Source organism: Quercus robur, chromosome 10, assembly GCF_932294415.1.
Source record: "Quercus robur chromosome 10, dhQueRobu3.1, whole genome shotgun sequence".
NCBI lineage: Eukaryota > Viridiplantae > Streptophyta > Magnoliopsida > Fagales > Fagaceae > Quercus > Quercus robur.
In genome coordinates, this window is record NC_065543.1 from 35,541,055 (window position 1) to 35,564,681 (window position 23,627).

The 23,627-nt window shown below is 34.3% G+C and overlaps 1 protein-coding gene across 3 annotated transcripts in view; it reads right to left on the reverse strand.

Moving 5' to 3' along the window:
- Positions 1–23,627, reverse strand: part of LOC126701916 (transcription initiation factor TFIID subunit 2) — a 40,458-nt gene that overhangs the window by 8,716 nt on the left and 8,115 nt on the right. For 2 of the 3 annotated variants that reach the window (XM_050400361.1, XM_050400359.1), the window contains exons 5-19: positions 22,096–22,295; positions 21,842–21,995; positions 19,706–19,790; positions 19,493–19,584; positions 17,264–17,389; positions 17,113–17,166; positions 15,264–15,332; positions 12,368–12,465; positions 11,922–12,269; positions 10,059–10,146; positions 9,041–9,166; positions 8,899–8,955; positions 6,643–6,725; positions 6,514–6,556; positions 4,359–4,445 (exon numbers count right to left, since the gene is read on the reverse strand). In XM_050400361.1, coding sequence (XP_050256318.1) covers positions 4,359–4,445; positions 6,514–6,556; positions 6,643–6,725; positions 8,899–8,955; positions 9,041–9,166; positions 10,059–10,146; positions 11,922–12,269; positions 12,368–12,465; positions 15,264–15,332; positions 17,113–17,166; positions 17,264–17,389; positions 19,493–19,584; positions 19,706–19,790; positions 21,842–21,995; positions 22,096–22,295 — 1,710 coding nt within the window. The remainder of the gene's footprint in view (positions 1–4,358; positions 4,446–6,513; positions 6,557–6,642; positions 6,726–8,898; positions 8,956–9,040; positions 9,167–10,058; positions 10,147–11,921; positions 12,270–12,367; positions 12,466–15,263; positions 15,333–17,112; positions 17,167–17,263; positions 17,390–19,492; positions 19,585–19,705; positions 19,791–21,841; positions 21,996–22,095; positions 22,296–23,627) is intronic. The other variant, XM_050400360.1, reaches the window with a different exon arrangement.

Consider the following 23,627-nt stretch of genomic DNA (forward strand, 5'->3'; position numbering starts at 1 on the left):
GGTTTTAACAAATAAAAGGAGATAAATGTGTAAAACATATCATTGTCAACCCCATACATCCAACATGTCTGTTTTATGCAAGATCAGTACATTTAGTTGGAATACTTCCTAACCTTTTTCATTATGAATAATAAACTATATTAAAGAGAAAAAGACTCAGCACACAAGCAATATACTGAATGAGTAAAAATCATGAAAAGGTACAAACTATCAACAAAAGTAAGGAAAGAAATAGGGTACTGAGAGGCTGAAGCAGCCCTCCACTCAATATAGCACGCAGCAAGAACATTTTCAGATCCGTTAGAGAATGCTCCACCCCCTTGAATGCTCTTCGATTTTACTAATGCCTAACCTTCGTAGGAGGTGAGTAAGATACCTTCTTTATAAGAGTAACAATAAAATTTATGAGAAAACAATAGGCCAGAGCATATATATAGTACTCATGATGCAACATCCACATCCCAAATCTCTCATCCAGGACTGAACCCAAGGCCTCTCTCCCTCTCTGTTGCTATAGGAGGCACTGACTTGGGCTGGTATTTACATGCAAAGTCATGGATTGTAATATCCATTAATTTTTTCTTTTTTTCTTTTTTTATAATAATTTTGTAACTTCTTCAGTGCAACTATGGAAGTGTAATATCATATATTATATATATTTCTTTTTGGGTTAAATTTGTTGCACACAAACTGTTTTACACAATTTTACACACGCTCCCAACAGCAACTGAAATCATATGACTTGATGTCACAATTTTCAAGTTAAAATTATAACTTCATATCACAATTTCAGTTGCCAAATCACGATTTCAGTTGCTTTTGGGGGTGTGTAAAACTATGTAAACAGTTTGTGGGTAATAAACACTATTTTTATTTATTTTTTGATAAATAACAAAACTTTTATTGAAATCACAAACAAACCCAAGTAGATTGGGGATGTACTCTGGGAGTAAAACAATCAAGATCTCATATTACAATGGTCCAGCAAATCTGGAAGGGAAAAACATGAACAGGTCTGTAAGGCTAAACTCCAATCTAGCAAAGTATGAAAGAAGAAAGACTTAGGCTGCGTTTGGTTCGATGTAAATCGAATTCCGAGTGTAAAATGAATGCAGGGAAAAATGAATTCCCGTAAAGAAAATGAAATCCGGGTGTTTGGTTCTGCAATGGAAAATAATTCGGAAAACGATTTTCGGTGTTTGGTAACATTCTGAAAATGCTATTTTCCTACAAATGCTTCACATTTTCTCAGCCATTTTCTCAGCTTCCAAACCAATTTTATAACAGAAAATTTCAAAATATACACTAAACACAACCAAAAATCAAAATAAAATCATTTATTCACAATATATACATAATATACTCAGTGAGAGGAGGAAGAAAGAGTGAGAGATAGATCGGGAAAGAGAGAGATCGGTATCAACGAAGGACGGCGGCGGCCAGATCGGGAAAGAGAGAGATCGGTACCAACAGAGGACGACGGCAGCTAGATCGGGTGGGTGTGGGTTTGCCGAAATGGGGATTGGGTTATGTGGGTAGATGGGTAGCTTGGATGTGGATCGGAGCTCATGGAGGAGGGTAGCTTGGATGATGGCAGGGGTGGTGATGGCGGTGGTGGATCGGAGACATGCAGCAGTGGAGCATGGCGGTGAGGTTGAGTGGGTGCGATCTCGGTGCAAACGAGCCGGTATTGGGGCGCGATCTCGGTGGTGCGGCGTGATCTGGGCGGAGGGGGCGGCACGATCTGGGCTAGCTTTGGCTTGGCTGGGAGGCCGGAGCTTGGCGTCGGACTGTGTGTGGAGTTGAGGTTGGTGCGTGTGTGAGAGGAGTGAGTAATTCTGGAAAGCATTTGAAGGTAAAATGGGAATGGAAATGATTTTACGGGTTGGCAAGGATTTTTTCGGTCAAACTAAATTCTATTTTCAGTTTGACTTTATTTTCAGGCGGTGCCAAACATGGACCCAAGTGTAAAATATTTTCCGGAAATCATTTACACCCAAAACAAACACAGCCTTAATCTCAAAAATAAACTGTTCGCATCCCTCAAAACTTCTAGTATTACATTCCCACCAAAGACGCCACATTATGCAATATGGCACTATCCTCCAAAGAGATATATTGCGGTGCCAGCTAAACTTAACTTGCCACGAAGTAAACAAATCAAAGACCCTCTGCAGCATAACCCATTGAATCCCATCAAAGGTAATATCATATATGTATGATACAATGCCCCCCAGTGTGCTAATCAATACCTTTTTTGTTTTCCATTTGCCAAAAAACTATGTTTTCCATTTGCCAAAAAACTAACACCCCATGAGACATGAACCCGTATCCTCACTTCATCCACCACCAAATTCTTATGCAGAGAAGCCATTTAGCCCAAAGGCCATAGGCCACAGACTTATAATTACAACTATTGAGTACTACTAAAGAGAACTCTGAGATAGTTTTCAATCACAAATTTTGAGACATTAAAAAAAAATGTCTTCTTTCACAGCCAACTCTCAAAATAAAAGAATTAGTCTTTTAAGATTATCCTAGTAATGGAGCCAATGACCTTAAGTTCAAATGGCATTTCCCATTTAAAAAGTATTTATAAAAAAAATATATAAATATATATTATCCAAGTAATGGAGTCATCTAAATAGAAAGAAATTAAATTCTTGACCACCTATTGACATTTACTAATCCTATGTATATCTTTCCTCTACAACTCTCACTTTACTATTTTCTGGAAGCTACTGATTCATTTTTTCCCTTTTTTAAATTTTGGATAAACATCTGCATGTACACAATGGACAATGGACAATAAACTCACATAAATAAGATTGGAATTGCACTAGTTTCCAATAAAACCACTACTCATAGAGAAAAACAAACATAAATCTTAACAATTCAAAACAAAACAAAAAAAGTATGACTAGTCTAGATAGACGCCAAATGAGCTGGTCAATAAGGTATATTGACTGATTGTTGCCCTGCTTATGTTAAAACTAATTTAAGCTATGCTTATTTCTACTTTTGGCAATATTCTGAGACTTTTTACCACATTCCCTTGTTTAGTACGATAACAAAAACAAGTTAATTTTTTTAACCACTATTCTTAGAAGATGCTTGTACACTAAAAAGATGTTTCCAAACATTTTTTACAGCTGATGGAAACCGAGACATATTTCTTGTAACTAGGGAAGACTAAACCAGCCCAAGTCACAACATGAACCTGAACAAGTCAAATCAAATATATACATAGCTAAGAAATTATAAAATCTTCAGAGTAATTACCTCTCCACTTTTGCTCAAGTTGCAGTGCCAGAATTATTCTATTTATTGGCAGTGTAAAAATGAATATAAAATTAACTCAGGATATCTAATGCCTTTTTTTTTCTTTTTTCTGATGTGGATATCATCTAATCCCAATTTACTAGAACGTAATATGCAATTACTAAAAATTAATTATGTTTTTTCTGAAACAAAACTGCTTCAAAACATGTTGCAAATCAATATCCTAGGTATGCACAAAGAAAAAGAAAACAAACAAAAGAGCTTAAAAAAAAGTACAGAAGAATTGTTAACATGAAAATTTCAACTAATGCAAACTGAGAAATCAACTCTTCGAGTTCAAAGGGATAGAACCAGGGGCAGGACCAGATAATTTACCTTTTGTCAGTGGGTAAATGGGTGGGGAATAAAAATGAAAAATAGATATCTATGATATTGTCATCCAATTATCAACTTTGAAAGTAACATGGAAATCCTTATTTGTCATCGGAATTAAATTTAATATTTAAAAAATATATTTAAAAAAACATAGCATAATAATAAGCCAATATTATAATTTTGGGGTAAAGATCTATAATTTGGGAAAGACAAGCCCCCAACGCCATACCTATTTCCATCCCTGGATAGAACCTCTGCAATGGGACAAGCAAGAACACCAGAAGACCACAGTTCTAATAAACTATTACCACGTCCTTTCCTTACAAATTAGCTATAGACACTGGATTTTTATTAGGAACTTATAATTTGTCTACAGAATCAAAATGTGTGGAATTTTAACATTAACTTTGAAAATTTTATACAGATGAATCATTATAATTGTGAATGGGATTTTGAGTAAAGTCTACTCCCATTGATGGCACTCCTTACCCTACAACCCAATTATACCATGCAGGTTTTCCTACTTGAAGAGAACTAGTTTCATCACTCCAACAACCGTTGACTACCAGGAATGTATCGTGGTTCATTGGATAATGTGCAGTTTTAAGTATTCCACATATAGCAAGACCAAAAGGCAAATAGAAAACATTCTTTGTGGTTGTTATATCATGTAAATATTGCTGGTCATTGAGCATAAGTACCTTCAAAAGTTGTAAAACAAACTCGACAGCTTCTCTTGGACTTTTCTTGTCTGCAGCCCTGACCATCGCTACAGCATGCGGGATGGCCTGATAGAATACAGGGGAAAAATGAAAAGTGTTTTGCTAGTTATTAAAAAATCCAAAAAAAGAAAAAACAATTGTAGCATAATGTGGCAAGAGAGTAATATCACTGTCTCATTCTAGAGCAATAATGTGTACCAAATTTAGTATAAACTAATAAAAAGGATGAAGTGAATGAATCCAGTGGCTACAGTCTGAACAGAACATCTCTTTTATGATTCATCTCTCCTCTGCAGCAGATGATACTAGCTTAGAGACAAAGAAACCTAATCAATGAGTATCCATTCTATCCTAGTACATTATAAGTTGAATTTCTACATAGACAAATCTTCTTCTTCTTTTTTTTATATAAGTAACAAAATTTTATTTAACAAAAAGGAAAAACCTGTGTACACTGGGGGTGTACTCGGAGAGCAATATAATCAAACTTTCAAATTACAATGCTCTAGCATATCTAATAAATTAGAATAGAGAAGAGATTTAAAAGCAACACTTCAATCCAGTAAAGTATTAAAAAAGAGATTTAATCTCAAGAATAGACCATTCACATCCCTCAAAGCATCTCACATTCCGTTACAGCCAAAGACAGCACAAAATGCAATGCAGTACATTCCCAAAAAAGCCATAACAGGGAAGAGATTTAGAATCCTATATGCCTCCTTTGCCTCTAAGAGAAGCCATTACGGCTAACAAAGTGACATACAAAAAATAGCACATTCCCAAAAAAAAAAAAAAAAAAAAAGACGAAAGATAGAGCAGATTTTCCCTCCTCATCTTAAAAAAACCAAATGCCCTACCTCACTTGAAAGTGGGAGGTAATCAAAGAAGATCTTTGCAAAATGAAAGTTACAACAAGAAAGCAAAAAATAAATTGCCAACTGAAGAAAAAATAGAACTGTAAAACACAATTAATCATAGAGTTTCAAGTATAAACTGATGAAGTATTTCAAGTAAATGACACGAGCTGACAGCCTGATACCTCCTGGCCCCTGCATATGCAAGGGTGCAGTGTGTGTGTGTGCATATATATATATATATATATATATAACATTTCTATCTAGTAAGTAATAGGTTGTACACATTCAAAGCATCACATAGAAGCATAATTAATTTGAAACGAGACTTTTTACATTTTCTAAGTTTAGATACATGAATTTGCATGTAAACATAATTAACACACAATTAAAATACAATTGAAGGACACTTGGCATTAAATTGGACTGTATTTAAGATATACAGACACTTGGCATCAAATAATAGGATAATTAGGATGATACTTTGCACAAATTTGGAGTGCAATTAGAATCTAACTAACAATGTCCTGGGTGACAAGCGATGTATTTTGAAAGACTTGTGATAGGTTGACACTTCAGCATGTTATAAAAATGTTGTGAAATTTATAGTGGTTGTAGAAGAACTCAAGGTTAATTATAGGATATGAACCAACAGCTTTGGTGAATTGACAAATATATTCATTTTACATAAATAATTAGTTTTTTTTTTTTTTTTTTTTGATAGGAATAATTAGTGCACCACCTAGAAATAATTAATATATAAACTAAATGAATTTACCCACTATAGTGTTTGTTTTAGGAAAATTTTTAAGTACTCTTGGATAACATGGCAATCCCTTCTCTCACATAAATGGTCAATCTCACCGTGAATTTAATTAGTGCAATTGACTATTATATGAGAAAATGGAGTACCACATCACTATACTCTAAGAGTAATATACATACACACACATACTTTGTGAATTTATAAATATTTAATCATTTCAACTAAGTTAAGCATACAATTAGTTTTTATATTTTTCATTGCATGTATTGATTTTGACTTTGATGGTTTTTGCTTCAATTGTCGCTTCATTCAATAGCAATGTAACTAATCAATTTTAGTGATGCCAAAGTGTTCATACTTCTAAGCTGGCAATTTTAGATAACATGTCCTTAGAACCAAATAAGATAGATAGATCATTGCAATGCTCAAATGTGAAATATTTTGTGCAAGATTACATGAAACAACCACATAAAATCACATACAACTTATTACATATCCTACCTCAATGCATTACCTCAAGAACAAAGTACTCAGGAAAATCATGAAAGTCGTTCGGCCTGGCATAATTAGCATAAAACAAAATCTTTCAATTTCATATTAGAAAAATATTGCCAAAATTAACCATATTCGAAAACAATCATACTTGGGGAGTCCAATGTTTGCATCAAACCTCCGACTTTTATAATATTTCACCAAATGAAATAAACCAGCCCAATCAGTTTCCTGCTGGTCAATAACATAAAACTCCACAAGTTAAAATCAAGAATTGATATCTGCATCACAGTATACATATAAATTAGTAGCCAAATGCATTGCCATTTAACTGCAAACAAGCAAGTATACAAGGTGAAACAAGCAGCAAAAAGTTTGAATTTTTCCAAACTGATAAAAGTTTGAATTTTTCCAAACTGATAAAATTTTGAATTTTGTCAATTAATCCAATTATCAGGAAAATTTTGAATTTTACCAATTTATGTATAAAACCAAAGCCTCTGGAGTTCCCACAACTTTCCACGTCACCACTATTTTATTTTTATTTTTATTTTAGGTTTTATAGCTTATATATTTATTATTTTTCTTCAACGTGTAATTATCTTATCAAGTGTTATAGTAGTTTAGTTTAAGTAAAACTCTATTAGATATATATTCCAAGAGCTTGAAAATTCTACTTCAACAAAAATTCTATAACGAAAATTTCAACAAATATAAACCACTGCCAAGGTCGAAACCCTTCATACTCACTCAAATTTTCACAAAGAAAACACACACAGCAAATTGAAGTTTTTGCAAAGAGGATACGAGACTTCATGAGACGACTTTGTAACGTTGTATCCATGGAGTTGCTCAGAGTAATTGCAGAGTTAAGGACATGTTGCCATCTTTCATGCTCTAACTCTCTATGATTACTACTTTATAATATTGTTATTGTTGTGACTTGTGAGTGAGTTTATTAGTATGAAAAATCTACATGTGAAAATTTTAATTGTCAAAATTTGTTTTACGATTAAAACATTAGACTTAATCGTAATTTTGATTTAATAATTAACAATTTCATCAATCAAATTCTCTCTAATGTTGGTGTAATTTATACTGCTATGTATGTTATATATAGAACCCTCATATGATCTTGGAAAAACCACTCTAAAAAAAATTGTCATCAATAACAAGAAGAAGAGCTTATTCTTGATTTTGGAATCTCAAATTGATTAGTAGAATAATATGGAGTGAGGAGGTGCATTATTCATATTAAAAGTGGCAATTCAAATTGATAAGAAACTAAACAAGGGCATGTAATAACTTCTATACATAAGAGAATAATCGCTATGACAACAAAAACAAAAATTATTAAAAATAAAAATAAATAAAATATATATATATATATATTGCACGGGAACGCTACCAATTATTAAAAACCAAAATAAATAAAAATTATATCCATAATAAAAGGACATGAAATATTATTATTGTCCCAAAAGATGAGCATCAACTACTTTGTTGATGCATGTGAGAGTTAGAAGACAAAGTTCTCTTTTTTATTTATATGCATCCTACTTTGTTGATACCTATACAATACCTATGGAAACTATTCAAATTCTACTACAATTTATTTGTTCATATCCTATCAAATTCTTTTTCTTTTCTTTTTTTGGATAAATAATAAAACAAAAGCAGTCACCGCCTGCCATTACGGACTTTTTTTTTTTTTAATTTAAAATATGCATCCTACTTGGTTGATACCTACACAATACCTATGGGAAACTATTTTAAATTATAAAATAATTTTTCTATTAACTTTTAATTAATAGTTTTTACATACAGGACTCTCTATATTTGTATTTTTTTTTTTTGATAAGTCTCTCTATATTTGTATTTTTTAAATATATGTGATTTTAAATTTAATTATCCCGTACATCGCACGGGTTAACGACTAGTTAAATATACATAGAAACCCAGTGACTGTACCAAGCTATTCCATCAAGTTCCTGTTGACTAAGTTTGATAAATTATCGATTGTAAAATAAAGACAAGTCTTCATACATACACCTAGGACTGTCACACAAAGCTTTAGCACTTCCCAAGATTCAGAAATTAAAAAAATTATAATTTAAAAAAAAAAAAAAAAGAACGAGTTTAAAAACAAAACAAACCAACCAAACCAAACCATTCTTTGTTGAAATGGGGAAGAAAGTTAACTAAATATTTTTTTAAAAATAAAGAAGTATTTCAATATCAGAATAACAGTTATCAAAATAATTACACTCAAATTTAAAGCCATGTCCAACAGAAAATCACTTTATACAAATAGGTTGGTGGATATTTCATGAAGAAAAAGATATTTAAAGAAAAGATACAAGTGCCTCAGCATCTTTAGCAGATATGGTAAATAATGATAAAGTACCTCGGATGCTGTTTTAGCCAATGCAAAAGCTGCTTCAATCCGAACTCTCCAGAAGGCCTTTATACCGAAGAATGAGAGTTCAGATAACCAATTTTCATTAAATAATGACAAAATCAAGTACAAATCAGAAAGTAATTAAAACCTTGGAGTCAGTGAGGAAACTATTCAGGGCATTAACGACAGAAAATGAAAGCTGTGGCAATGCCTCTAATGTTGCAATTGCTTGTGCCTGAGCAATAACATCTCTGTCCTTCTCTAACTGATTAATCTGATTAAGCATAACAATGTTACAAATAAAATAAAAGATTGACTAACTAAACATGGTCAACATATTATAAAATGAAGCACAACAATGTAGCTGAATAAAATATGATCACAACAATATATCAGACAAAGTAATCCATACATAGGATTTGGAAGAGCAAACCACAGAAAAGAAGCATTGAGATAATATACTTTCATCCTATTTATGTGTCTGTGTGTTTCAATGACACAAATGTCATATAACTCTGGCTTTTACTTTTGTGTGTTTGTGTTGATAGATATACTCTTGTTATTCTTAGGTCAAAAATTACACTGAAATAATTGAACAGAAATTTCAATTGAACCCTCCCCTTCCCCAGGGATCCTTCATCTGGGATCGCTAGGTGAACTGCCGACTCCAACTCCTGTCCATGTATGATCCATACTAGATCTGACCAACTGCCCATCCTACCCCCCCTACATTCTTAACAGCCCATCTTTGTCTCAGTAAAGTCTTTCGGTGGCATGTTTTGGTCCTCTTTCCCATTACTTAGAAAAAGTGAGCCACTTAAATTTTTAGAGATTATTCTTCTCAGTTCTCTCTATGATTAGATGAAGGCTACTAATTGTTAATCTTTCTCTAGTTTGTCTTGAACACTTAAATTTTAGATGTTTAAGTTTTTCTTTTTTTGGTGTTTCTCTGGTATAAATCCCATGTACTAGGGTCACAATCCTTTATACTTCTTCTAAAGCATTATCAGTTATTAAAAAATATCACACTCAATAACCAACTTGAATTTATTCTCAGATTCTTAAAACTACTTAGGCAAGAGTATAACACATAATGACCAAGATAATATAGTTCAGCAAAAGTGTGACTGAAACTACTAAAAATTGGCAGATGAGCTCATTCTTACCCACATCTGTACAGGCTGATGAAAATGAGTTTCAGCAAGGTATTCCATTTCAGGGTCTGCTCTCATCCATAATAAGGGGGATTCAGAACTGCCAAAGAAGGGGTAAAAAAACAATTAAGAAGTTCCAAGGAGAGATTTACCTGTAAAACAAAAAACCCCCCATATAGTTCAACTTATGAATTGGATTAAATTCAGAACAATGAACAAGGAATCAGAGGATCATATGACTTATTGACCAATCATGTTACACCAAATGGTCACTTAAAGTCATACATTACCAGTCCTATCATGTCAAGTGTTTAATTAATTTTCATGTTACACCATCATCTAGCTCACCTAATTACCAAAAAATATCAAAAATAAAAGCCAAAAAAAATCAAAGCAGGAATAAATTGCAGCAATGGCGGATCCTTAATCACCAACCCTCACTCAACCTCCATTATGGTTCCGAAACACTTCATCACCACCACCATACTTATCCCACCAAATAAAAACAACTCTTGTTTGTGCCTTTCTCTTATACTCTTCAAATCAACTCACAGTTTTTGATCCAAAACTAAAATACAATTCAAAGATGGCAAGCTTTAAATCTAATGTGATAGGCCAAATCCCCCAACCCATGAGCTGGATCACAAAGCCTTGGTATGCTACTCCTTTGCCAATGACCCAGGCTTCCCTCTCTCTCTCTCTCTCTCTCTATCTCACTAATTCTACTTTTTATTTAATTTTTATAATTTTATGTTTCAGTGATAATTGTTGGGTCATGGTACTCGCTCTATGGCTTTCCTTTCCTCTAGTTCAATGCAACCTAGAACTGAAAATTATTGGGAGAGATCAACGACTGTAAGGAGGTGAGTAGAGAGGATGCAGCAATGAAGGGACGGCCATCATGACCAGCTCTACGATTTTCATGGTGTAAAAAATAAATTAACTCCTACTTGAATACAAAACCGCACAAATAAATTTCCTTCAAAATTTAAAAGTATGGGCATAGAACCCAGTTTATAGATAGAAAATTATCACGGAACCTCTATTAGACATTATTTCAAACACTAGACACGAATGATTAACTTGGCATGCAAGAAATAAGAGAATTGGATATAACTGACTCCAAAAAGCCTGTTACTGGCTTCCATGCAGTAAAGCTGGAGGCCAACATGGCAGGAACGACCATAAAATCATGCCTTGATAACTAAAGGAAGATGAAGGTGATTACATGGAGACTAGGAAGATGAAGATCTCAGTATAAACATTTGGCAAAAGTTCCTGCCGAAACATGTCACTGACTTTACAGTGAATGACTTGAATTGACCGAGTTGGGCCTACAGCTTATGTGAACTTGCTTATCAGAGGATGCATAATAGATGACCCAAATTTTAGCAATGTTGATGTCATGATTCAAACCCACCTCTTTTCTTTTTTAGTTAATTTTTTATAAACTTGATTTTTTTAGTAAAAGAAGCTAATATTTCACACTTTTTTGGGATTATAGATATCTGCAATTTATATTCAATTCAATTCCAAAGACTGGATTGGTATAACAATTATCCAATCCAATCTAGTCTAGTTCAGATAATCTAGTCCCGTGCACCAAAAAAGACCCAAGTTCTTCACTGAAACGTATTAATCAAGGTGCCAAAACAGTAAAATCAAGATCAGGATGTCCAAGTGGTGACAGTGCTGTCAACGAGATCATTTGCTGTTAAATTGGATGGCAAAACTGTTAATTCTTAATCCAATCCCAACAACAGAGTTTGTGTCACCAGTTGAACTATAAGAGCTCAGTGTATTAGAGACAAACTCTAGGGAGTTAAAATTTCCCCAAAAATAAATCGGATCCTCTTTAAGCTGAAAAGAAAATACCTGGAGCGCATATCTAGAGCAGGTGTAACATCACCATTATCATCAGATCCATCAGGTTTTGAACCCTTTTTGGGCTTCTGAAAGCGTCTAGCAGCAAGCTTTGAATGGCATTGTATTTCCAAGAGCTGCCACGTATCGCCAGCCATTGGCAGAATCGGATGGTCATACATACCATCAAGCTCATAAACTCTGATACTCATCATCCCAGGCCAACCAATGTCACCATCTCGGTTTTCTGAATCTGCGTAAACATTAAGAACCGATGCACTGGAATCTGGTGAAGCTGTGCATCCCCGTAACACAGCCAACTCAACCATATTCTTCCTTTTGTTATAGGAGAACCCCATCCTTATAATTATAGACCCAGGACAGATTGTAAGCAAATAAAGTCAGTAGAAAAGTTTAAACATCTATTAAAGAGCAAAATTCACCAATATAAACCATACCTTAGAACTGGACACCCACACGATCCTACCCATCGAGGAAAAAAATCTTTAAGAAATGGACGTTCAAGATTTCCAACCTTATTAGCCAAGTGCCGGAACTACATCCCACAATATTAAATATATTTAGATAACTGATTTTATAAATATATATATACACACAACCTTCAACATCCAATTAAAAGAATCATGAATTAATACTAAAGCTAAGCAACAAAAGTCCAGCAGCTATCTCTAACCACATAACTATGCAAGATATTAGAGGATACACATTCATATCATCAACACACATTTCAGCTTCAGCAAGGGTTCTTTGCTAAAAACATATGCAAAGACAAAATCACAGTAAAATACAAAGTAGAAGCTGTTACTACAATGATCCATATTTGACGGGTATATCAGCTATACAAAGTAGAAGCTGTAACAAAATCACAGTAAAATGGGTATATTAGCTATACACCCAAAGTGAATCTATTAAATCAGAGTCATCAGACATATTTGACAGCCTACCCTGCCTAATAAGAAATAGAAAATGAGATTTCAAACTGTAGACAACTCTTGCAAATTATGTGATGTATTTGGAGGGAAAAACGCTCAAAGTGCATTGTGGGATGAATATGGAGGAAGAGAAATGCTTAAAGTTTTGAGGGTGTAAGGCTTCAGTGTTGGAATTGAAGCTTTAGTTTTAAATTTCTCTACAAGATTGGATGGCTGACACTTCTTGCTTCTCTTTTTATAATTTGTTAAAGTTTAATAGTCTTTAAAATAGAGAAAATCATGGGTTGAGTTGAGGATCAACCCACCACCCAACCCAACCAGACAATCAGATCAGGTTGAGCAGGTTGAGAGAAGAGAACCCATGACCAACTGAAACAAGTCAGACTTTGGGTTATAAAACCCAATTCCAATTGAGATATCAAGCAAAACCATCCAAAATGTGCCAATCATTTTCAACTGATGATTCGGGTTCCCGAACGGCCCTACTCTTAAATATAGAAGCTAAGTTTTCTCTTTAGGTATTTCTCTTGCATAACTTCCATATACTAGAGTTTTGTTAAGGGAGTACTAGCGAATGAATTTAAATTCCACCTTGTGGAGTGGAACAATTTTTGCTCTCCATTCATACATTGAGGTTTCAGGTTGTGAAGAGAAAATTGGATACATTTTTAATCAAGCATTTGTGGATAAAGGTTATATGGATATTGGATGGATCATGGAAGAAAATCATATATGGAAATGGGTTGTCAAATCAAAATATGGGTAAGATAGAGATCAATGGTCAACAAGGATAATGAGACGTAACAGTCTTTGGCAAAGTATCTAGGCTGGTTGGGACATATTTGCAAACTATATTCGATATGTGCTAGCTGATGGTCATAGAGTGAGCTCTTGGCTTGACATTTGATGCAGGATCTAACCTTTAAAAGATTTGTTTCATGAATTATTCTCTTTTTTATATATAAGTAAGATTTGTTTTAATGCAAAAAGACTGCTCTTATAGCAACTCCATTCGTTCCTTCATAGAGTCGATCCATAAGTAGATATTTTTCATTGTCATTCTTTAGGCTACTTCGTGTCTATTTTCACAAAGCAGTCTCGTTTCAATAAAATTATTTTTACCTATAAAAAAATTTATTAAAAAAAAAAAAAAGGACATAGGGAAGCCTAAAGAATCCAAAAGAATAAATTGATGTACAGAGAGATGACTATAAAACCAAGGATGGAATTGGTACTAGTAAGTTGCCAGGTTCTAGACCTATCAAATAAAGAACCACTAAACAAAGGCAACAATTGGGTTCCACTTGTTTCCATAAACGTACAATGATTTTTTCCACCAAATTGTCCATATCAAGCATAATGGAACCAAATTCCAAATGCCGAATGAGTACTTACCAATTCAATTCCTCCAACCAAACAGTAGGTCAATGACCTTCTCCAGTAACACCCATTGAAAATCCCAAAAGATTTGAATACAAAAACTCCACAATTCAAAGGCAATAGAACAATGTAACGACAAATGATCCACCATCTCCCCATTACACCTACACATACAATACCACCCTACTAGTGTATAGGCACGTTTAATGAGATTCTTGTACGCTAGGATCTTTCCCCAATACACAATCCAATCAAAGAACGAGACCTGTCAAGGTCCCTTAACACTCCAAATACTCTTCCAAGGGAATGTCAGACCACATTGGCCTTTTAATGCATTATAATGTAAGCAAACATTAAGGGTCATTGGAGATGCATAGATCCATAACCTGTTAGAGGGCTCTTCTTTGGATGGAGAAATTGGTTTGGAAAACATGGCAGCTATCTAGAATAGATTATGGCCCTCCTACGTCTAATATGAAGAGGAATAGTTGCACTTTTAACTGGATGGATGTTGCAATCATCGAGCTGAAATCTTCATCTCTAAGATCTCCACTTGAGTGGCTAGGTACATGGAAGAGATAGTGATAGCATAGGCATTCACTTGTAGACTTTATAGACTCCCTTGCTTTTAGATTGTACTTTCGTTTTCTATATTGTTCTTTAAAGAGTTTTTTGTATACACCAAGTGTACATTAAATCTCTTCTCTTTACCAAGAAAGGTATTTTTTTTATCAAAAAAGAACAAAGCAATTAAGAGTTCACTAAGCTGTTGATGTAAGTGTACAAGTAAATGAAGCACTAGGGTTGCACCCCCTTACTTTTTGATTGGTAAGTTACACACACCTAGTGGATCTTGAACCCATGAACTCACCCTCCATCCCATTAATATGGGAGGAGGAAGTACCAGCTCATTGCTAGGGTTGTACCCCTTATTACAATATCTAAATTAAATTTATTACTTATCAAAAAACATTTTACAGGCAGATGATGAGAACATATTTCTATGGTAGAATCTGATTACCTCCTTTGTACTAAGAGATCTTGAAGTACGAGTTCCATCTTCAGCCCGAGAAACTATTGTCTGCAAAATCTATTTAAACAAAACAATGATGAAAGCCATCAGTAGGCAAACTTGTGAGTCCACAATCCACAAATCACAGTTAATATTCATATCCATAAATTATAGGCAAGTGCACAACTAAAGACACAAGTAACAAATAAATGAACAATTAAAAAAGCATGAACTTCCAATGACATGTTTATAAAAGAGAAGAGAGGGAGAACGTGGCCTCAACTGCGGCAGCATATTGGATCCTCATCTTTTGCTAAAAGTTACATGAAAAAGAAGGAAAAAGTTGTCTCCAATACTCTCAACAATTGTTTATATAAGAATGATGGGCATTTGAAATATTATCATAAATTTTATAAATCTTAAATCATGAAAGGCCATTTACATCATCTCAAGTGCAGTTGTGCAATATATATTACTAAACAACCAATCAAAGAAGTAAAGAAAAATAAATATTGAACCTCTTTTTTTTTTAATTAACAAGTTATACACTCAGTGAGTTTTAAACCGACAGCCTCACCATCCACCTTGTTCTTGTAAGATTATTATATTTGACGACTATATAGAAATTTTTTGATAAATAATAAAAATGTCGTACTCAGTGCACAAAACTTTCACTTCTGCAGGTCCAAGAGGAGATGATTAGTAGGTAGCCTTACTCCTAATTTTTAAACTCATTAAAAACCTGCAAAAAATATCACATCCATAATACACTAAGGGGGGAACACTGTGATGCGTCATTGATGTGATGCACATTATGATAATGTGACATTAAGGTTTTTGGTTTATTTTATTTTTTCTAACATTATCATAATTTAAAATTACAAAATACATCACATCATCTTAATCACATCACCTTCCTAAACAATTTAATGTTGTATTCTTGTATTGAGATTACATTAATATAAGACTAACGTAATATTACAACGTAATGTAACATCATAGCAAGCCAAACACCCCTTGACTTGTATACAACCAAAGGACCCAACATGAAGCCTTAATAAAAAAAATTAAGAAAAAAATTTTGGAATCCTTAACAAACTTATCAAGATTGACCATATATATTCTTTTCCGTCATTCTATCTTATCCAAAAGCATACTCTCTGCTACCTTCTTAATTGACATGACATTTTTTACTACTACTACTACTACTATTATTATTATTATTATTATTATTATACATAAGTAATAGAATTTTATTGCAAATGAAAAGAATTACTCTATGTTCATTATGACGATCATAAAGCACCTTGAAGAAATACAAGCAAATCAAATAGAGGATCTAAGAGAGAGTTGAAAATAAAATGGAAGTACAATTGGTAAAAACCCCATGCCTGAGACCATTCAAACAAAGAACGGATCAGCAAGGACTTCAATTGCCCAATATTTCTCACTCTCCTCAAAAATATGATTGTTAAACTCTTTCCACACTAACCACATCACGCACGCCACCGACACCAAGTTCCATACATTCAAAGAATGTTTTCCTAGCTAGTTTTGCCAACCAAAAAGGAGGGATGCTACACTGTCTGGCAACACCCACTCAACTCACTCTTCCTCACCAATGCATTAATCGATCTCCTCTACACATGACCAAATCCCTCTCTAGTGACTCCCTCATATTTTCATACAATAGGAAGACTCACAAAGAAAAAACTAACATCTAAAATTCAAAAGATCAATGAACTTAAGCAGTTCTTGGAAGAGAATGAATTAGTAACCATCATTCAATCAAGACAGACCATAAGAATAAAAACTCAAAGTGGTGCTAGCCAGACAACAAAGTATGTAGGACTCTTACATTACGAAAAGACTCAGGCCCCATCTGCTTTTCCAACATTTGAATGATAGCCACCTTTAGAAAATTAGTCAATCAGAAACACGATAAAAATTATGTTAATAGGTAAGGAAATTTGAAAGAGGGTCAAGCAATAAATTCAAAGTAAACTTACAGACTTCCATGATCTTATTTTTCCATATAGACCAATGCACTGGGTTCCATACAAATCCTTACAAGATGCAGAGAAGCTCAAAGCAGTTGCACCACTATCATCAGCCATGCAAACAGCACAATTCGCCTGCAATTGTGGAAACAAAGTGGCATTAATTCACATGAAATTATATAGAATCTATATAAATTTAATTCTTGCATTTCTTTTTTCCCTAAAGACAAATGGTTGCAACCATTACCTAGATTTAAACTCAACTGAACATCAACAAAATACAAATTTTGAAGCGTAGTGGAAAGATACTCATAGGTGATAATCTGAGGAGAAGAGGTTTGACAATAGTGGATTAGTGTTGTATGTGCAAGTGTAGCGGGGAGATAGTGGATCATCTCTTGATCCATTGTGAGTGGGCCAATCAGTTGAGGAGTTTGGCTTTTTAGATCATTTGGGGTCTAATAGGTGTCAAAGAGAGTAATTGATCTTTTATTTGAATGGAGGAATAGGTTGGGGAAGCATTCGTCAAAAAATATTTGGAATTTGGCTCCATTATGTTTGATGCCGATTATTTTGCAAGTGCATAACAATCGTACATTATGGATGAAGAGCGATCGGGGAATCAGCTTTTAGCATCTTTTGTTGGCACCTTGTTTGACTGGGCTCAAGCTTGCGGATTCACATCTAGTAATTCCATTCCAATATTATACACTCTTTCTTCTTGTACATAATCGTTTTCATCTTTTTGTTTTGTAATTATTTTGATTACTCCATGCCTTTTTCACAAGAAGTAGTTCATTTTCAATAAATTACTCCACTTATCAAAAAACAAACACACACACACACAAATTTTGAAGTGCAACAGCAGTGATATGATAAGAATTTAGTAGGATAAGGGATGTTTCAGTCTCGGAGGGTATGCATTACTCAAATGGGACACTATTTTGGGACTTACAGTTTCGTCATTTAGTGAATGATCGGCAGTCACAATCTTTGGATTCGTTTATGGATTTGATCTATTCCATGGAGGTGTGGGGTGTTGGTTTTGACAAACTTTGTTAGAAGCCAGCCAGAGGTCGAGGTTTCAAGGTGAGCGGGTATATCATTCTTTATCCTCTTCTACTGTTGTATCTTTCCCATGGAAAATGGTGTGGCAATCAAAGGTTCCTCTTTGGGTAGTTTTTTTCTCTTGGACAGCATCTTTAGGCAAGATTCTAACCATGGATAATCTTCTAAAGAGGCATATTGTTGTACTTGAGTGGCATTATATGTGCAAAAGGTGTGGAGAATCTGTGGATCATCTCCTCCTTCATTGTCCTATAGCCTATGAGATGTGGAGTATGGTCTTTTGCTTGTTTGATATTATTTGGGTGATGCCGCAAATGGTAATGGATTTGTTGGATTCTTGGCCATGCAATTTCAGACAACATCGCAATATAGCTATATGGAGGATTGTGCCGCACTGTTTGATGTGGTGTATCTGGTAGGAACGGAATACTAGAAGCTTTGAGGAATGCGAATGGTCCATTCTTGAATTTAAGTCCTTTTTTTCTTTTTTACTCTTCTCAAATGGTGTTTAGCTTTACCATATTTTTCTTGTCTTTCCTTTCCTGTTTTGCTTGATCATTGTAATCTAGTTTCTTGATGTTGTTGCCCCTATAGTACATTTCCTATGTACTTGGGCTGTGTTATTTTTTAAGAAAATTTTTATGTTACTTATCAAAAAATAAATTTATTTAACAGTGTGAAGAATATCAATTTTTTGGTAATTGATGTTCAATGAACAATTCTAATAATAGCAAGAGTTTTTCTTTCTTTAGAAGTACAAAAAATTTTAATAAGAAAAGAGAGGCAACAACCAAATTATGAAAATCTCTCAAGGTCAGGAAATAAAAGAAAAATATGGAATTTGCTTATACTGTAACCACCCAGAACATTACTCAGAAATAGTAGTAGAAAAACTCACTAAAACCAGCAAAAGTGAAGAATACGAAGGATAAAAGTGACCAAAGTTTTTAAAGTATTTCGCTCAGTTTTTAAAGCACTTCCCTCGTTTAATAAATCTATTTCCCCATAAACTGGCACTAGCCAAAAGATGCACTTTACTAGCAGTCTGATTCTAGACCTTAATGTAAACAACTTTTTTTTTTTGGATAAGTCATCTTAATGTAAACAACTTGTTAACATGACAACAGATATTAGGTAAGAGGCATGTGCAGCACAAATGGAAAAGCAAACCTTATAACGCCGATAACGTGCTTCATTGTTCCCCAAATTTTTCTTGATAAAATAATCAGTCAAAAAACCAGCCAGGCCATCCAACAGCCACTCTGGAAAATGAGCATTAATTAATAGCAGAAGAAAATAAATTTTCTCAACTCTTAACTGGAATAATCAGTAACAATAATCTGAAGTCAGCAAGATACAAACCAACATACTCTACTAGCTTACCATCATTTGGTGCCTCAGGAGTAATATATACACCAAACCACTGTCTTGCAAGGGCATACGCAAGTTTAATCCTTGTGTCTATGGTCTGTTATAACAAACATTTACCTATCAACATAATGCAGGAATAGAAAGGAAACCACAAGTTGAAGGCAGCCATTGACAAGAAAAAGGAAGACTTGTCCAATCAGAATACTACGATCATATATGGCTTCAAAATCCTTTATATGCATTTAAATGATAAACAGCATGCCAATAAGAATAAAGAATGCAATATCCACGACCAGTTGTGCACTACAATTAAGTACAACTTTGGCTTTAAAATAACTTATGATGACGTTGGGAGCCTAAGGAGACGTAGATTTACTTTCAACTTCCAAGCGAAGCAGTTTCTAAAAGGGAAACAAAGGAAAACTTCTTTAGAGTGCTAAAATAAGCCAAACCCTATAGTTTTCTAAGGAACTAAAAAGCCAGACAAACTTTTATTGATGATCTAAAGTAAGAAGTCTTGAACAAAGCTCCCTATTGTTTTTTAATATGAAAGAAGAACAAAACCAAAACCCTATAAATGATTAATCAAGATGTTTGATTTAGACTAATACTAACCATAAAAAGAATTAAACAAAAAACCCAACCCAAATACCCTTAGATAGCTAAAATAGGGTGAAAAGAGAATAATGCTGCTACAGTTCTCATGAATGGTAATGTATTAGCGCTGTGAACAGTGACTTATCCCTCAGTTCTTGTCCTGCATCATCAGTCTACAGGGACTAGAAGCAGTATGTTGCACAATCATAGACCAAAGTGGTGAGTAGCAAGCTTTGGCTTCTTTTGGTTTCATCTTTTAGTTAAAAGCTGTTCTTGCTTTTTGAGACATCTTGCTGTCCTATGATGATGTGAGCACTCTAATGTTAACTTCCTCAATATCAAAATGATGATTACACTCAAAAACAGAGGTAGCCAGGGCTTGTGATAATAGGGCAAGATTAAAGAAAAAATGCATAGTAGACCATATCTTTTTTTTTGATAAGTAAGAAGTGTATTTATTAAAAAAACTACTTTATACGAAAATAACACAAAGTAGTCAAATAGTACAATCAAGAGAAGAAGAAAAACAGAAAATTAATTACAAGAGAGAAGAGAACTTATAAACAATGGAAGGGAATCACTACATATGAGTCCACAAGCCTGAGACCAGTCAAACATGTAACCACTAAATGAAGCAAGCAACGAGTCTCCTGAACTGTCCACATCCTCAAACATGCGTCTATTACACTCCCTCCATAAACACCACATCAGACACAATAGTACAAAGTTCCAAATGTTTGACAAGTGCTTCCCCAAAGAGAAATAAACATTATTTATGTGCAGACCAATTCAACTTCATAATTTCTAACAAAAAAAAACCCCACCCCCAGGGCGGGGGGCATGGGTGTCATTGAGTGTATCTTTTTAAAAAGTACGAAACAAATTATCTACATTACAAATTATCTACATTACGTAATCATTTTATTTTCTTCTAAGAATGAAGAAATTCTTTTCTTCATCTATAGTCGGCAACAAGGAAGTGTAGTGTTTCCCCTCTTAAGAAATGAAGAAAACTAATATAGATGTGTAGTCTCGTAAACTCATTAAAATAAATATACTGATCAAATTCTATTTTGAAGGCCATCATTAATTGGAGAAAAAAATTATCAGAATATATGAAGGCAGTTCCTAAAATCAGTTGAAAGTGGTGTTATTTACTGGTACAGCAAAGAGAAAATTATGTAACATGTCACTTGCCTAGTACAATAGTTTTGAACTTCAAGGTAGAAAGAGCCCAAAATATAATAGATTAATGCTCAGATATACCATATACATAATCTATTCTCGCTACTGCTACCCATGCAGCATTTCTCCATCCAAGTTTCGCATAGTTGGTCCAGCATATTTCCATCACCTTACCGTATATTTTGCATGCAATGGCCCAACATCATAATTCATAGATATAAAACTGCATGCATCCTTTCCCCATCATACATTAAGCACATATGCATGCTAACGCATGTGAGTGAGTGTGTGTGCGTTTGCGCGCATATAAGGTAGAAAGTTCAGCCACAACAAGTCTAATCTATAAGAGAAGAAGGAATGCCAAACCTGATCAATGACCTTCTCATCAAATAGCAATTGAGAACTAAAGATGCTCATGGAAGCCCCCAAACTCAATGAGGATACTGCCATCTCAGGCTCTATAAAAACTTGCTTGTATGACTCAAATGGAAAATCCACCGAAAGGTAATCCTTATAACAGCTAAAAAAAGTACAATGTAATGTCAAGATACAGTAGAAAAGGGAAAAAAATTACATCTTGAAATCAGACCAACACCAGTCGCATGACAAGGATGAAAAACCTGAATGCATTATGGAAAAATTCCACAATATTCCGAAGCTTTAACATATTAGCAGGCAAACACATGTGTGATATGAGATTAAATTGGTGGTCAGGAAGGATTTCAAATGGTGCAACTGCCAAAGATATCCACTGAGCAGCAACAGGAACATTTAATTTATAGACATATGTTTTCCGAGAAGGATCATCCTTGCTCAAAACCTGCAAAATCAAAATGGCAGTATTCAAAATGTTAAAAACACTAAATGCCTGATTGATACAATATTGGATGACATAACTACCGAAAAAAATGACACATTATTCCTTAAGGAGTGTATCTTTCCTCCACAAGAGCTTACATCTAAAAATAACTAAGAGAAGCACCTACAATGCAAATGATTTACTCATAAGAACCACAAATATTTGATGCTTATGATGAAAGAAGCAAAAGAAGAGATGAACCTCAGCCGAATTGGACCTTGGTTATTTATGCATTGAAGATTTCTTCTTTTCTCTCCCTCTCCACCCCCCCCCCCCTCCTTTTTTCTTTTGTTTTTTGGAGGTGGGGAGGAGATAAAACGCATAAAATAAAGAGTCACAACAATGCAAATGATTTGAGGAATCTAGCACTAGACTGCAAATAAGCCAAGCTACTTTCCACGTACTTGTCTAGCAGCAGAATTTGGCTCACTTGTTTGTTGATCTAGCAAAACTCAAGCCTGGCTTTGGGCAATGTCTCTCTCTCTTAAATTTTATTGAATAACATAAACAAAACAACTCATTAAATTTTCTAGACATATATGATGAATAGACGTACCAAACTTTTCAAGACATGTATGTCAAAAGAAGGTATCTAATGAATTTGAAATTGTTCTTGAAAAATCATTATTTTCTTCAATTTGAATAATATGGACATATTCAAATTTTGTCACCTCTACATATATTCCACTCCATTGAACGCTTAACCATTTGTAAAAGTCAATACACGTGGATAAGTATCACAATGAATAACTTAATGTTTATTAGATATTAAAAGGAATTTCCATTTTTATGATGTGGAACTGCACCAAGAGGAGGGGGGGGGGGGGGGGGTGTGGAGGCCTTCAGACCCACACTTGGGGAGTAAACCAAGTTACACCTCACTCGTCAGAATAGTGCATCAAGTAATCCAGGAAAACTCTTAGTGGGAATTTGAACCCAGAATGTCTAAGCTACACCTCATCCCAAGCCTCCCACCACTACCCTGATAGGTGAAATTTAAAGGACTTTCTTAACATTAAGAAAAAAAAAAACTAAAACAAAACATCAACTTCCTCATGAAATGTAGAAACAACACCATCAACTTGTGTATAGTTTTTGTCCGATAGCTCATTCTTTGTGGATGTATATGCTTTGATTGTTTGGGATCGTTTGGGTCATGCCAGGTTCAGTTGAGGACTAATTATTCTGTTGGTATCATTGGCTTGGGAAGTATAGATCTAATATTTGGGATTTGGTTCCAGGTTGTTTAATGTGGACTATTTGATCTGAACGGAATCGGCGGTCTTTTGAAGA